Raw genomic sequence first — 15,611 nt, 5'->3', positions numbered from 1 at the left:
TGTGGTAGCCCCCTAGAACAACAATGGCTTTTTCCAGCACTCAAACAATCTTTACTGTAAATGGTTTTTGTGTCACTCGTTTATGTATTACATTACATTCCAAGCACGGAGAAGGCCTCGGCATGACCAACAGACGGATGGATCTTGTTGACGGATCGCTTAAAGAGGAGCGGGCATGCAGCTTAGTTCTGCTCTGACAAATATCTGGCTGGTATCTAGGAGCTGGACCAAAGGGTGACTTGTTAAATACATAGCGGAGCATCTGCATCCAACTACTGATAAGATAATCCAAGCTGCTGGGAGAATGACTAGACTGCCACTTCTATTCTACAATGCCATACGATGAATTTTCAAACCGATGGCCTCTTGACGTGCCTTCATTCGACCTCTCTGTTCTGCTCCACTACTATTTTGCTTTCGAGAGTAATATCGCAGCTGGACGCTTCTATAAAAGATCGGACGGAGGAAGTCGGAAAAGCCTCGTCTTCTACACCAAAGACAAAAATTTCCCCCGGTCTTAAAAATATCCTTTCAAACCACACATCAGAAACTGGAAGTTGACCTGTGACAGGTCGAACTAATAATTTGTACTCGTACATTTCTACATGTGTAGGTCCGATTCATGGAGAGTGTCAAAAGTTTTTGGAAAGCTCAAGCTTGAACTTTTTCTGTGACTCTCCCTCTGCTCTCCCCTCCAATAACACACAGCAGGGCTGATAGGCAGATATATTTATACTGGTATCATGGGAGGAAGAAGTCATCAGCCAAACCCCGTCCAGCCTCCGGCTCCTACGGGCGGGTCTTTAGCGCAACCCCCGGGCCGCCTAGCCCCTCCCAGAGCAGGGCATATCTCTGTGTGCTTCTCCTGACTCCGAGCTCAGAGCTCTCAGCTTAGATGGGACCAAAGCCTTAGCAAGACTCACACACTTCCACATCAATCCCCCGGGGGAGAGAAGGGGAGCACTCGGAGATCCATCCGCCGGCTGCTGTAAACACTGGCCACTTGAAATTTCTGCAAGGTCTGTAGATGAGATAGGCAGAGTCTACTCCAAATCATCTCAGTCTTGGGGTCCAGAAGACACCAAGACGGGGCCCAGGTGTGCGTGACTGTATCTTGCAACTTTTCAACCCTGGAACTGTACTCCAAAGCATTATGACTCTTCTGGGCTCTGAACACTCCATACTGATACGAAGCAAGTTTAGATCAGGTAAGGACTTGATGGTTCTTTTCGAGATTCTCTAGATCAACATTTGTGCCTTTCGCAAGTGGTTTGCCTGTCAACACATTCTCCAGGCGACGGCGGACTCATTATGGCCTTTGCCTGTCCTCAACAACGACTCGTGTTGACACTCATGATGCGCTCCTTAGCTCCGAGCGACAGGTGCTCGGAATAAGCCGCGGGGATACGAGACGAGTCAAACGTGAAAGGATGCTTTCAATGGCTTGCATGTTTTTCAGTTGTCGAAAAATGTGACATTCAAGAGTGGCGAGTGCACTTGTTGCACGTCAGCCGCTGAGAGAAACCAGTTACTTTGACATACTGATAAAGGAGATTGGGTACTGCTGCAAGGTTGGAGGTTATCTTAATAAGGTTGAATTGGAAGCTAATGGTGCATGTATGTGTGTGAGTGGACCTGGTCTTATCAAAAAACAGTCGAGGTACTGATTTAAATGGCCCCTTACGACTTTTTGTCTTGTTATATACAAATTACATTTTGTCTTTGAGATCCATTTCTCATTGAATGATAAAATGTCCAGAATGCAAAACACTTCCTGGATTGTTTTAACGTGAGCTGCCAAAATTTGACGCGTTCATTTGAGGCCGCAAACTGTTTTGCCGACAAACAAAAACAAACAGCGTACACGCCGGCTCCTGACAGGAAAAACTGTGGTTTGTTTCATTTTTGTGTCATCAACAAAAAATAACGAGGATAAGCAGTAGCTTGTCGAAGATGGATGGACACTTTCCAAGATGTGATCCGAGCATGTGTTTGTGCACTCGACTTTGTATACAGTACGTACGTATGTGTGCAACACTGCCACCTCCCTGAAGAAAATCAAACTGATGGTGGCACAGATAAAAGCTCATTTGGGTTTCCAAAAGCAAAAGTCAAGAAACTTAATGCTGCACGTACTCAGATAATAAGAGCATGTCTTATTCAGTGTCTGAAAAATGTAATTGCATTGGAGGAGTGGCGGACTAAATGGGGCTTTTCCTTTTATGCTGTTTAGAGTAGATTGGCAGGGTGGGAAATGACCCAGCGTGCTCAAGGGAACGCCGCTTGCTTGGCTACAAACGTCATGTTCAGGTTGTGTGAGGAGCTAGCTGCCTTCATTTGTCACAGATAAAGGTCATCTTACTCCAGATCTAATTGATGATACAGTCAGAAGGGATTCATCTTGACAAGGCTGAATTCATGAGTTGAAAAACTGTGCGTAAATTCAACCGCTTGCGATGGCCGCGCTCAGGGACTCTTCTGCTTTTGTTTTTTTTTGGAATGGTAGAAGCCAGGCATTTAGACGACCAATTTGCTGATCATTTTACAAGCCACATTATCAAAGTCATGGGAACTGGTTGAATTTAAGAGATAAAGATCTGACTTGAAGTGTTCCCCGCGGACCGACCAGTGTTTTGGGTGAGCGCGTAACTGACATGTTGCTTTGATTAGCAAGTCATATAGCTGACTGATAAGGTGTCAAAAGAAAAATCCAACTGATGTCACAGGCTGTCCCCTACTGCCCCCTAAATCGACCGAGTTAGAAAAGCAGATCCTACAAATAAAACAATATTTCAATGGTCCTCGAGTCATGTATTTTTTAGTGACTCTGTTGCTTCCTTTTCAGTTATGATCCAGTGCATACCTGATCATCACTTAAAAAAAAAAGTCCAGCTGCCGACTTTGAGTCAGTGAATCCGATCCACGGTTTTTCTGCAATGACTTGTTGACTCTTCTCCATACAACTTACTTTCACAAATCTGCCAAAGATTGTCCGGTGTGCATCGGGATAAGATTGGCGAGTTTATATTCATGGGAATTCACGGCTATTGCTCTAAAATAAACAGTAACATTCTATTTAGGAATACCTGTTTATGAGAACTTATACAGTTGTGCTCGTACATCTCTCCTGAGCACATTTCTGTCCGCTTGAGGGGAAATTCTGGGAATTGATGTTCGAAATTCGACCTGCCTCATTAGCGATATTGACTTTGCGTGGAGCCGCTTTCATTGCGCCTTTCTTAAATCACAATCTCACCGCGTGTAATTATCGTCACTTTACCACAGCCCGACCAGGCAAAGAGGCGATTTATTTACACGATAAATCTGAAATGGTGTAAATATGGATTGTGTACCAGGACACCCACATTGGAAAACAAATGTCCGTAAGAGAAAAAAGGGGTCATGCGTTTGAAAGTCGGCTCTCCATAACAATGAGGCAGCTGGTGTGTGTCTCACAAAGAATGATTAACTTTGAGACTAAGAGTTAAAATCATAGACGACGCGGAGGGTTTTTGGGACAGAAAACACCTGTTTCCTTTTGCCGACTAAATACGTGCTGCTTTTGGAGAACGTAGAACAAAACCCCGACGGGGGCTGTTTCCGTTCCGTGTTTTGGTCATCGAGCATTCCGCAACTACATCCTCTCTGTTATGATGCGGCTAACAGGTCATGACTTGTGTCACTGTAAACTAAAGCAGATGTCAGATGTAGAGGCTGAAGAGCTTGCAGTTACATAACAGAGATGCTTTGCTGCAAATCACTTACCTGTACAGCCTGACTTCAAATCCATTGAAATGGGACTAGAGCACCTGAAACAGAAAATGAGTCTGGAGAAAAGGAGGAACATTTCATACTTGTGTGTCACATCCAGGATGTCAGAAGACCTTCAGATAGCAGCAGGGAGGGAAAAGCGCCCACGAAACAAAGACACAGAAAGGATAGCCACCGACACAAGTCCACCGACAGACATGGGGGAGTCTTGATGTTTATGACCTTGTACTCCCACATAGACTCTTCTTGTACCATTCAACATACACACATTAAACATGCAGGAGTGTGCGCACACCCTCAGGACCACACACTGCTGAAGAGATCTGTTTAAAGCCAGGAGCAGTGTTTATCGCTGCCGACATCCTGCTCGCAGAAATATTTGTGAGCAAGCTGCTTTGTTTTTTTCTCTCCCTGTTTGCACATCATACATACGTGCGTTCATTCGATCAGATGGCGTGAAATTCACATGTTCCGTCAAAATGACTTTGAAAACCAATCGATTATGAAATTCAACAAATCAACAACTATTTTAGTCATCTGGTCACGGTTTATAGATATTCCCTAATGGAATAGTAATTATTTATTCATTTGTGTTTATCTTTAGTGTTTAATCCAAAACACGATATTTGCAAACATCTGCTTTTACCCTGGAAAACAATCAGTATCAGAATCGATTTAAAAGAAGTCATTGTTGATAAATAGTAAACGGGAAAAAAATGAAACTGATTATTCGATTCAACGATGGAATCATCGAAAGAATTCTGAAAATATAGCGTTCATTTCATCAGCAACCTGTCAGTGTAAAATAAACATGCATCATGCTTTGAATTCATCTAAGGCTAAGCAAATATAATTTCCCCTGCTTTTTTTTTTTTTTTTTACTGTCCCTTTCATTCCACATCTTTATTTCTTGCCTTCTGTTTGTCTTGGCTATCTATCTGCCTGACTGTCATCATCCTCCTCCTCCTCCCTCCCTCCCACCTTCAGTGCTACAGTTAAGACTTCAGCAGAGGAGGACACGAGAGCAGCTGGCAGACCAAGGCATCATGCCTCGTGAGTAACACCCGCCAACACAGCTGCAGACGGTGACATACACACATTCACGCTCTTGAAAATAATATCCCACCATATCCAAATGGAATATTGGTAGGCCTCTACATTATTCTTTGGTCCTTAAGTTAAAGACGATGAAACCGATCAGTGTGCCGATTTTTTTTTTTTTAAGTTTTATTTATTAATGAAAAAACATCCTTACACATAAAAAACAAAACACACGCACAAATAAAAAAAGCCCCAAAATAACAACCAAATCAAAGTCCAGAGTATCCAAAACATAAGCAAGTTTCTATATTGCCTCAAATTACCTTTAAGATTTTGAAAATGAAAATAAAGCCTTCTTGTGGTCGTATAATAGAGTTCATATCAATGCTTCCATATTTTCCAGCTACCTTCTGCCATTCTGTGCATGCCGCAACAGCAAACAAAGTTTCAACGTTGCATGCATGAAATTTCATTCTTACAATTCTTGATTGTCCTGCTGATTCTTTATATTTTGCATGCTTGTTTTGTCTGTTTATACTTCAGCAACACAATAACTGGGATATGTTCATCTCATATATCGAAAGTCATTCTTCCAAAACGAAATATTTGTCCTGATTCAAAGTGGATAAATGGTATTTTTAATCCGCTAGCAGCTGGACTATGCAAAAACGGTGCCATTGCAACGAGACAGCACGGCCAGTGAGTCAGCAGACAAGTCGCTGAATGACCACCATGGAATGCTTTGATGTGGAGGACGCACTCAGTCCCACGTTGATATGCGAGCACATTACCTGTTTACAACACTGCATTTCCGTACAGACCTGCCAAATGTTGTCTTCAATACTTGAATGTCACCTGAGACATAATGATGAGGACACGTAGACCCGACGGGAATGAGAGTGCACGCAAATCGAGAATGAGGACACAGACCCGAGTGCACGCAAATCTCGATTTACGGTGGCTCCTGCTCTTCAGCTCAGGGCTGTGCAGTAATACATTTGTTTAGTATTGACTGCCAACATGCAAGAGGCTCCCTATCCATTCTCGAGGGATTGCCAAGTCTTTGTATTTGATATGATTTTCCCGTGTCTCAACTTGACGGTTGAACTTCAAGCAAAGCATTGGTTGAACCGTATCTTTGCCATTTGACTGAGTCCCCAGATAAACGCTTGGTAAGTGTGCAAGGGAACAGAATCCAGAGGTCCGTCCGGCACTGTCCTATCAGGTTGCAGGAGGCTGTCGCTGATAAGGCACCGAGCGGAAATACAACTCGTTTCAAATGGCTTTTTATCTATTGATTACAGGAAAGTGGCATCGGTTCATTTGAACTTTCAACCCAATGTGTTTTTCTACGACTTTTATGCCTGTAACCCCAAATGAAAGTTTTCAGAATAGTCCTTGCCTGGCAGCATTATTTTGGCGAGGTAGACGGACATGGCAGCGGGCACCGAGGGAACATCTGCTGTTTATTAGATTTAGCAACCATCCCAATCTGACGGGTGTGTAAATCCTTTGTGGATGGAACGATTCCTGCCTAATGCACCATACGTTGGAGCTCTTAGTGTTGTGTTTACCTTTGACAAATACAGTCAAAAGGTATATGTATTACAATCGCTTTAAAGTGTTTTAATTGGACCGGTGAATGTTTGAAAGTGTGTAAGCCGGCTTCAAACTCAGCGGATCATGTTACAGTCTACCCATGTGGGCCAGTTTTGCCGTTGTTGAGCAGGCCGTTTGGTTACATTGTTTAAACAATGTTAAAACTCTGTGACATTAAATCAGGCCGGCTAGAGACAGGAGAGGTGTTTGGGACAGCAGGACAGACTCCACGGCTATAAACAGATGATGATGTCATCTTGACGCTGGGCAGCAAATGGCTTTTCAAAGTTACTCTTGAAGGAAGAGTACTTCATCTCTTTGCTGGATCATTTGTGCATTTCATGTGCAGTTTAACAAGTTCATATTTTGGGGGGGTATTCAAAATTTCATTCGATGTGAACAAAGTCCAATCAGATCCCATGAAGGTGAAGTTGCTTGATTTTTAAGGTACATATTTCAACGTTTTGGTCACACGTAATCAGAGAACCAAAAATTAATCAAATATGATATTGGAGATATTGCTTTCTTTTAAATAAAATGTCATACATGTATCATCAGATACGAATACCCTGTTCAGCACAAATATCCTTCATCTGCTTTGGGCACTCCATCTACTGATACGGCCTGTCAAAAATTGGACTCAAATACACTTTGACCAAATAAGTTTTGTCACACTCAGATCATCCAAATGATTTGGTGCGCTGTGCTCGCCTCACTTGTCGTCCAAGCAGGTTTGCCCTGGCTGTGATTATTTGTACTAGCTTAAACGGAACGAGATTGTGAAAGGTTGAAACTTTCACCTGCTGCAAGACCTTTAATTACAGTCACTTCATTTATTTTTCCAGTAAGTCTCTTGCTATACATGGCGTGAGGCCGTTGGACAGATGACAGATACGGGAAGAGTAGAAAAGCACAGTATGAAAACACTCCCTCAGTTAACTTTGGTTGGATTTTTAACCCACCAAAAAAATGCAGAGCTAAAAATGATATGGTATAAAAAAAATCTATACTGTATATATGGATGGACGGACGAATGGATTTTGCATTTGTGAAAGTTATTGAATTCTAATTTCAGAGTGCGTTCACTGCAAAGGCATTTGAGTATGTTTCGTGAGTAAATGCAATCCCATATTAGAGTCTATGGTATCCCGTGTTGTTGATGGTGTGGCCCTGATGTGTGTTCTCCAGACTCGGCCTCAGTCAGCTCCTCACTGGGGGACCAAATGAGGTTAAAGCGAGGCCGTCTCGCAAAGGAACTCAATGAGAAACTGGCTCTCAGGCCAGGGCCCCTGGAGCTGGTCCAAAAGAATATCATTCCGCTAGACTCTGCCCTCACCATGACAGGTATCAGCAGAGAGATGAAATTGAATGCACCTGCATTTCAACATGCCTGATTTGAAAGAGCATGCTGCTTTTATAATTGTACCTGAATATAATTGAGCACACTTAAGACTTGATCATACTGCGAGGGTGCACTTGAGTTTATGTGGTTTTGCACGCACTAAAATGACTAAACACGACTCCAGTTTTTATAATATTAGACACAAAAAAGAAGAAACAAGGGGCAAAAATGGATTGTCAAATACCAAGAAGATCAGCTATGACTCTCTGGAATGGTTATTTTCACTTATTAAAGTTCTGGTGTATTTCTCTTGAGGTTTTATCATTGTTTATTAGGGAGGTTCAAGTGTTTGGGGAGCCCTCTTGAAACACCCTCCTGCTCTACTCTTTGATTCCAGGAAATGCAGCTTGGATGCAATTTATGCAAAATGTCCGACCTGGACTGGAATCCCCCTTTCTATCATTCCTGACAGCGTTATGTTGTGTACATGTTTGACTATGGTGCTTAGTGGTTCTGTTTGCCTTGATCATTCAGTAAACCAAAGACGCAGTCAACTGGTTTACATGACTGCTGCAGAAGGATACAAGTGCTTTATTGGGATGAGCCACAGCTGTATTTAGGCCCATGTGCCTTCATAAAAGTGTGTTTTTGTGCTCATATGTGTGTGTGTGTGTGTGTGTGTGTGTGTGTGTGTGTGTGTGTGTGTGTGTGTGTGTGTGTGTGTGTGTGTGTGTGTGTGTTGAGGGGAAGGGGGGGGGGGGTAGTTTTGGCACTTGTATCAGCTTTAACGGGCACGTGTGGCTCCAGCCAGCCACCAACAAAGCGATCTGACGGGATCAGTCTGTGGCTTGCCTGCAGCATGAACCCCTCACCTTAAAGAGCTGAACCGTGAGCCCAGTTCTCCCGACCTGTGCAGTAATTCCGGAAAGTATGCGACCCACCATAACTCTTAAACAGCCACTTGAACGCTTGTCCAAAACCTTCCTTCGTTATGCCACCTCAGTCTTTTCGTGCAATCTGATTGACGCGGTTTCAACGCGTACCTAAGTCTATTCAGCTCGTGTGTGTTGCAGGGGGTCAATGGGTTTCATGAGCCCACTACCTTGATTGAAAGCAGGGTTCTGTTCTCGCTTGTCACATGTTTGGATGCAAAAAGACAATCTTCTATCCCTCACACATACACAGCAATCTACACCGCTGCGCTTTCTCAGATAGACACTCTCAGCTCCTCCAATCAGGACCGGGGCCCTTGTCAAGCCAGCCAATCACAATGTGAAGTGGCTATGTCGGTGTTTAACCAGAGCAGCGTAACACCTCCAGACTGAGTGCGTACCAGGTGTCAGTGAGACGTGCAAGTCAAAGGCGGCACGTTACAAACATTCATTCGAGCGCCCTTGAGCACACTATGCAAACATATAAGCAATGACATTTGATCATGGTTTTATTTTCATAAAGGATCAATTCATAAAATCTGGGCCAAATTGTCTTTTGCTATCTAGAAATGGATTTTGTTTTTTCGTAGCTACATACTCAAATTTGGTTTTGAACCAAATCAAACGAGTCTCATCCTTGAATGGTATTGTATCGGATGTTTACAGTAAACCATGGCAAGTTCCCCAAGCAAGAGGACTCGTATGCCTTTGAGGAGGACAGCAGCAGTGAAAGCCTGTCTCCCGAGCAGCATCACAGCGACGAGTCTCAGGGTTCAGCCTGCCCTTCGTCTGAACTGGGCGGCAGCATGCCCTCGTTTTCTTCCTCACCTACACTAAGCAGCACACAGCAGGTAAGAACAACCTTGGAAAGCATATGAGTAAGATTTATTCATGTGACTGTTTTTGCCTCCATCCCCATCTGCCCACTTTGACGGGTTCTATAGTCTGTCATATCTTAATCTGGTCTCCCACCCTGTGGCGTCACAGTAAACTACATGATACATTTTTGATTTGTTCTCATGTTTTCAGACATCCGCCTCCAGCACCCCTTTGTGTTTGCGTAAATTAGTATTAGAAGCTATGTAAACATATGACCAGGAAAGATTGTGTGTATTATTTCTGTTTGGTATTCCTTAGCAATGTTCTATTTTACATGCAGAATTAGTATAAAATGCCAGAGGTAGAGATGAAACACACGTCGCAAAATGATACGTTCATAAATACCGATCCCGATATATTTTACATTTGTTTGCGAACAGGAGGGCACGAATAGAGAGCCGTCTGACCAAAGACGGGATGAAGGACTCTCTGGAGTTTGCAACAACCATGCCACCCCCCCAATTCCAGTTCCTGCTATTGTCAAGGTTGGTACATTAGGAGTGGAAAGTTCTTATATTTTACCAATATTCTGCATATGTTTCACAACAGTCCAAGACATCAGACAAGAACCGCCATAAGAAAGCCAAAGACGTGAAGCCCAAAGTGAAAAAGCTGAAATATCACCAGTATATACCGCCAGACCAAAAAGCTGATAAGTCGCCTCCACCTATGGACTCGGCATACGCCCGACTCCTCCAGCAGCAGCAGCTGTTCCTGCAGCTGCAGATCCTCAGCCAACAGAAACACGCTCAAACTAATTCCCAGTCTCAACAGCACACCCAGATGCAGGGCCAGGCTCAGCAGCGTCAGCCTGCCTTCAGTTACCAGCCGCACCCGCAGGCGCAGATGCACAAGTAAGAACATGGCAAATAGCAACAATATTGCTATCATTGAAATCCCAATGAACCAAAAGTGACATTTAATGGCAAGCGCCCATTTACTGCCACAGTCACTGGTAAAGTATTACAGTCACTGTGTTGCTTATTAAGTCAAATCTTTGATATTTAGAAGGTCCAGTGATCAGCTATCAGTTTGTACGGCCAGTGGCCAAGCCAACACTGGAGACGGCAATTCTTCCTCACCAGTCAACACCACATATCCGAACCAAAACATCTCCTCGGTAAAGCCTGGGCCGCTACCGGCCAATCTGGATGACCTTAAAGTAAGTGCTAGAGTTTATGACCATTGTGTGGTTCTAATTCCCTTTGTGGGAATGCCACGTATATATTCCGTACATTTGTTTGTTTTGCAAGGTATCAGAGCTCCGGCAGCATCTTCGTATCCGTGGATTGCCCGTGTCAGGTACCAAGACGGCTCTTATCGAGCGACTCCGGCCCTTCAAGGATTCCAATACCGGCTCTTCTCCATCGGGCTCCTCTGATATCACCACAGTGACCTTTCCCGTGACTCCGACGGGCTCCCTGTCTTCTTACCAGTCTCCGTCCTCTTCCAGCACGCTTTCCCAGGGAGGCTATTACCCTTATCCCAGCAACTCCTCAACCCCACCTATCTCACCGGCATCCTCTGAGCAGTCCCTCAGTGGCTCACTCCCAGACAGCTTCAGCGACGTGCCTATGTCCTCTCCACCGCAGTTTGCTGTGCAGGCATCCCCAGGTCAGCTGGGCATGGATGATGGCCTGGGAGGGGCTGGATCCAGATCAGGAGAGGGTGGAATGGCTGGCTTGGATGCAGAAAAAGACAAAATGCTGGTAGAAAAACAAAAGGTGATTGAAGAGCTGACGTGGAAGCTACACCAGGAACAAAGACAGGTGAGAATGTCGTGTCATACTAATCCCAGACAACTGGTTCATGAAGCAATTTTGAAGCTTCCCATCACTGTGTACGGTATCAATCAGCATTCAGTCAAATATTGATTCTTGTACCTTAGGTTGAGGAGCTAAAGATGCAGCTTCACAAGAGAAAACGTTGCTACGGCACCATAGCGCCACAAGGCGCCATCACGCCATCTGAGCCCCACAATCTACCCATGCAAACTCCAGAAATGATGGGCCATCATCCCTACCAAGTGAACATCAAACAAGAGCCAATATCCTTGTCTGCAAGCTGTCCGCTGTCAACATCCAAACATATCAAGAGCTCCCCAGGGAACTGCATGGAGGACATGGGACAATGCAATACCATGCTCCCCAATATGGGGGGTGATTGCGGGCCACATTGTATGAACTCGGGCAGCCCGTCCACCATGACTGCTTTCCTCAGTCCGCAGTGCTCACCGCAAGACTCACCCATCGGAAAGCCTTCCGGAAGTCCCCAACCATCGTCTCCGAGCAACCCTTACATGCTAACGCCTTCAATGGGGAGGGACGGCTGCGCTCACCCTACTTCCCACTGCAGTACCAGAGGATGCATTATGCAGGTACGATGTGCAACAAGGAGCCAACCTTCAATAATTAGTGAGACATTTAAGGTTGAAATTGTTTCCTGGTTTGTGACTTGATGGTTAGGACTGGATAAGGCTTTAACATTGAGCATCTTCTCTTCAGCAGGTACCCCATAAGAATGGTTCTCAGCCCGTCAACTGTTCTTATCCTACAGACCAAAGAGGCCTTCAGGGAGTTTATTCCAATACATCTGATTATAGCCTCAATCACAACGCCTCAGCCAAGCCTGGCAACCCAAATATGCAACCAAAGGTAAAGAACGATCAAATATATTTCCCTGATTTGTCCTTTATTTCCGTGACTTTTTTTTTTGCGACCATAAAACCACAATCATTCTATTTACAAAAACTCGATTCATTGTTCCTTCAACTTTTTTTTCTCTCAATACTTAAAAAGACCCGATTGGTAAGCTCCACCTCAGAGCTAATGTCACTTCTCACCTGTTTCATGTAGATGTCATTTTTGCCCCCTCCTCGTCATGTTGGCCAAAAGTGCCAAGTCTCCTTCAATAGTTCACATTCGTCTGACTTAAACCAGCTCCCATGCTATGAGGATGCAGTCATGCAGGTAAATTTGAATCCAAGCTTCAAATTCTACAAATCATGGCTGGCCCTTCATTTATTATGATGAGCATTATTATTTTGCAAACTGGCATTTCTCTCCAATCTGCCATCATCTTCTTGTGTTTGCTCTATCCTCTGCACTGTTTTTGGTTTTTATATGATACTGTATTTACTTTTAACCATAAAAGGGTAATTATAACCGTTTTCATTCACAAATGAAGTCACTGAACGGATTAAAATTGTGAACTAAATTTCTACTGATTTGTAAATTACATGTTGGTCAGGGTCATTAGCAAAAATAGTATACCATGCAGTAAAACTGTATTGATCTTTTTTTTTTTTTTTTTTATAAAGTAGTCGCATGTACTTACGGTAGAAAGAAAAACAAAAATAAATAAATAAAAAGCCGTGATCACATGCACCATACACAAGTGATGAATACAATAGGAACTGTGCACAAGAAATACAAGGAAATAATAAAAAAAGCATCTGACAACAATAGTTTTCAAGAAATGCTTCAGTAACTGTTCTGCTAATCCGTAGACTGCTTCATGGCTTTATCTGTTCCAAGTGAAATCCCTCAATCAATATTATTTACATTCAGTATTTATGTCTTACAGCAACTGACCAGAAGTCAACAGATGGATGAACTTTTGGATGTTCTCATAGAAAGTGGAGGTAAGAAAAATGTTAAAATAACTCATCTGCAGGAGCATTAGATACCTAGCCTTGCCCAATCTAATGGATCCACTAAACAAGTTGTAAAAATATTCAAAAGGTTACAATGCGCAATTTTCCAATCAGCATTCATGTTCTACATTGTATTCTATTGTCGTTACAAATTACGATGACGTGAAGCACACTACCAAGAGACACGTTTTAGTATTCTGCAGAATAGCTCAACATTATTGTTTATTTGGAATATTTGGATTTGTGTCACACTTGGTTTAATATGTTATTTGATGCTAAGCAGGAGAGGTATTTCTTTGCTAAGCAAAGCCGCCCTTGTTATTATTCCTTAATAAATATACGGGCCTGCTTGTGGAAAAAAAATAAAAAATCACCACCTTGAACTGCTGCTGAGCAACAGTTAGCATGTTTGTATTTTATCAATTAGATCAGGGGTGTCAAATCTTTTTTTGTCCAAGCCAAATGATAGTCATAGTTTCCTTCAGATCGCCATGATGACGCCACTATAGGCTACACAACCAAACATTTGAAAAAGGATGAATGGTAATATAAAACAAAATGGTCTGGATCGCTCCTCTTCTACCCAGGTCATTTACATCCATCTATTTCCATTAGTACCTGGCACCTTTTGCAATCACTTTTCAATCTCACCATAGGAATGCCTTCATCTATCTACTGTATATATTTATAAGGAAAGCGTCAACCTGATCCGATACTCCCTCATCTTCTTTCTCTTCAAGAGATGCCAGCTAAGGCCAGAGAAGAGAAGGAGAGGTCTTTCTGTAACCAAAGTCTTGCCTGACATTACTGTGTTCTCAGGGTACCCCAGCCTACTGGTCCCAAGGCTCCACCGCCACTACGAACACCATTCACCCACACAGCTTCACTTTGACCACCTGGAGACTCTGCTGGGCCCAATGAGCAGGGGAGGGGAGCCCATCTCGGTGAAGATGGCCACGGATGACGGGCACCAAGAAGACGACGGCGGGAACAGAGACAGCGAAGGATACGGCAGCCCCCACAATCACCAGCGCCACCATCCCCAACAGGAGAAGGTCGGGGCCAACAGAGATCTGCTGGACACACCTCTTTCACCGCTCAACAAGGTGTCTGCTATCCCCGAGGTGCAGGGCATGGTCAGTATGGCTTTCAGTGAAACGCCGTGGGAGACCATGGAGTGGCTGGACCTGACGTCACCAACCTCAACCGCCGCCTTCAACGTGCCAGCGCCCATTGTGCCGAGCATTTTCAACGCAGAGTTCTTGGATGTCTCTGACATTAACCTCAACTCTGCTATGGACCTTCATCTAGAGCACTGGTGAAGGCAAGACAGCGGCTTTTAGTCACTGATGACATGAATCAAACTCAGAAGAACAATCTCCATTCAGGCCAATCCTGAACCAACACCAGACTTTAACATGATGCACCTTATGTGTATGCTATGGGATTAAGATCAATTCATTATTTAAGGAAACTATTTTTTTTCAAAAATCTTATCTTTTCCTTTTGCCCACATTTCTTTCAAGTGATATAGAAATTGGTAATACGATAAGCAACTAATTAGGAACTAGGATATGTTTTCCTTGAGGGGGCCATGGGGTTGCCGAGGATATTTCAAATGATTCTGAAAGCACTGATAAACAGAAATAGCGTGAGAAAACCCTGAAGACAGTGCCCAGTTTCTGCCAGTGATTATATCGGGGCCATAAAGCTTCATCATACACAAAATGTTGAAAGCGTTCCAATACTAATCCAAGGCTACTAGTTTTAGGGATTACGTTTGTGTTCAAAAACATCATCTTTTCATGTAAATAGGAACAAAAACTCACTATGCACCTTTAGTTTCATTGATACAGTATTTGATACACCTTGCTTTGTGATATTAATATGAATATGCCTTGAGTATAAAAGTCAACACACCCTTGATGTTTTTGTGATGTAAAATATTGAGATCATTTTTTCCCTCCATTAATGTGACCTACAATTGGAAAACTTATGAGAACAAATAAAAATAATTGAGATAATATTGTTGCACAAGTATGCACAGCCTGAACTAGTCGCCTTCAAATATTTTTAATGGGAGCAATCAATCAAAGTCGTGATGGAATCATTTGCTTGGTGAACTAGTTGTAGTTTGACACTCTCTGTTTGAAGTGGCTTTTAAATAAATTCCAGCTGTTATGGTCGACCTTTCCGAATATTTTCTCTGTTGGATTTTACCCTTGTGAAAAAAAAATTGTTTTTCAGTTGAGTTGTACAGATTATTCTTCAAAGTGTGTGTGTGTGTGTGGGGGGGGGGGGATAGATTGTGGAATGATTGATTTTGGTCTCACTTTTTTTTAAATATATATCTATCTATCTATCTATCTCACAAAAACCTTTAAATAGGGTG

At 43.2% G+C, this 15,611-nt stretch overlaps 1 protein-coding gene across 7 annotated transcripts; it reads left to right on the top strand.

Moving 5' to 3' along the window:
* The first annotated feature begins 896 nt into the window (after positions 1-896).
* On the top strand, positions 897-15,514 carry myocd (myocardin). Of its 7 annotated transcripts, none has more exons than XM_085903092.1 (12): positions 897-1,208; positions 7,600-7,755; positions 9,352-9,536; positions 9,945-10,049; positions 10,114-10,418; positions 10,573-10,726; positions 10,818-11,333; positions 11,453-11,941; positions 12,072-12,218; positions 12,420-12,533; positions 13,150-13,207; positions 14,039-15,514. In XM_085903092.1, exons 1-12 carry the CDS (start codon positions 1,154-1,156, stop codon positions 14,539-14,541), a joined length of 2,787 nt encoding a protein of 928 aa, XP_085759218.1. In that variant the 5' UTR covers positions 897-1,153; the 3' UTR covers positions 14,542-15,514. The 7 variants fall into 7 exon arrangements, with proteins under 7 accessions (XP_085759218.1, XP_085759217.1, XP_085759221.1 ...); XM_085903091.1 differs by having other exon boundaries at positions 12,069-12,218; XM_085903095.1 differs by lacking the exon at positions 7,600-7,755 and having other exon boundaries at positions 12,069-12,218.
* Positions 15,515-15,611: the final 97 nt, after the last annotated feature.

This window comes from Syngnathus leptorhynchus, chromosome 22, assembly GCF_054491065.1.
Source record: "Syngnathus leptorhynchus isolate UIUO chromosome 22, UIUO_Slep, whole genome shotgun sequence".
Lineage (NCBI taxonomy): Eukaryota > Metazoa > Chordata > Actinopteri > Syngnathiformes > Syngnathidae > Syngnathus > Syngnathus leptorhynchus.
The sequence above is the reverse complement of the archived record's forward strand: the minus strand, read 5'-3'. Positions and strand labels throughout refer to the sequence as shown.

What these genes read in the sequence shown, in the direction of transcription:
- myocd (XM_085903091.1), top strand. Translation starts at nt 1,154, where the DNA reads ATGACTCTTCTGGGCTCTGAACACTCCATACTGATACGAAGCAAGTTT. An exon ending in CAGTTCCTGCTATTGTCAAG is followed by an intron (nt 10,050 to 10,113) that starts GTTGGTACATTA and finishes GTTTCACAACAG; the next exon opens with TCCAAGACATCAGACAAGAA. An exon ending in TACACCAGGAACAAAGACAG is followed by an intron (nt 11,334 to 11,452) that starts GTGAGAATGTCG and finishes CTTGTACCTTAG; the next exon opens with GTTGAGGAGCTAAAGATGCA.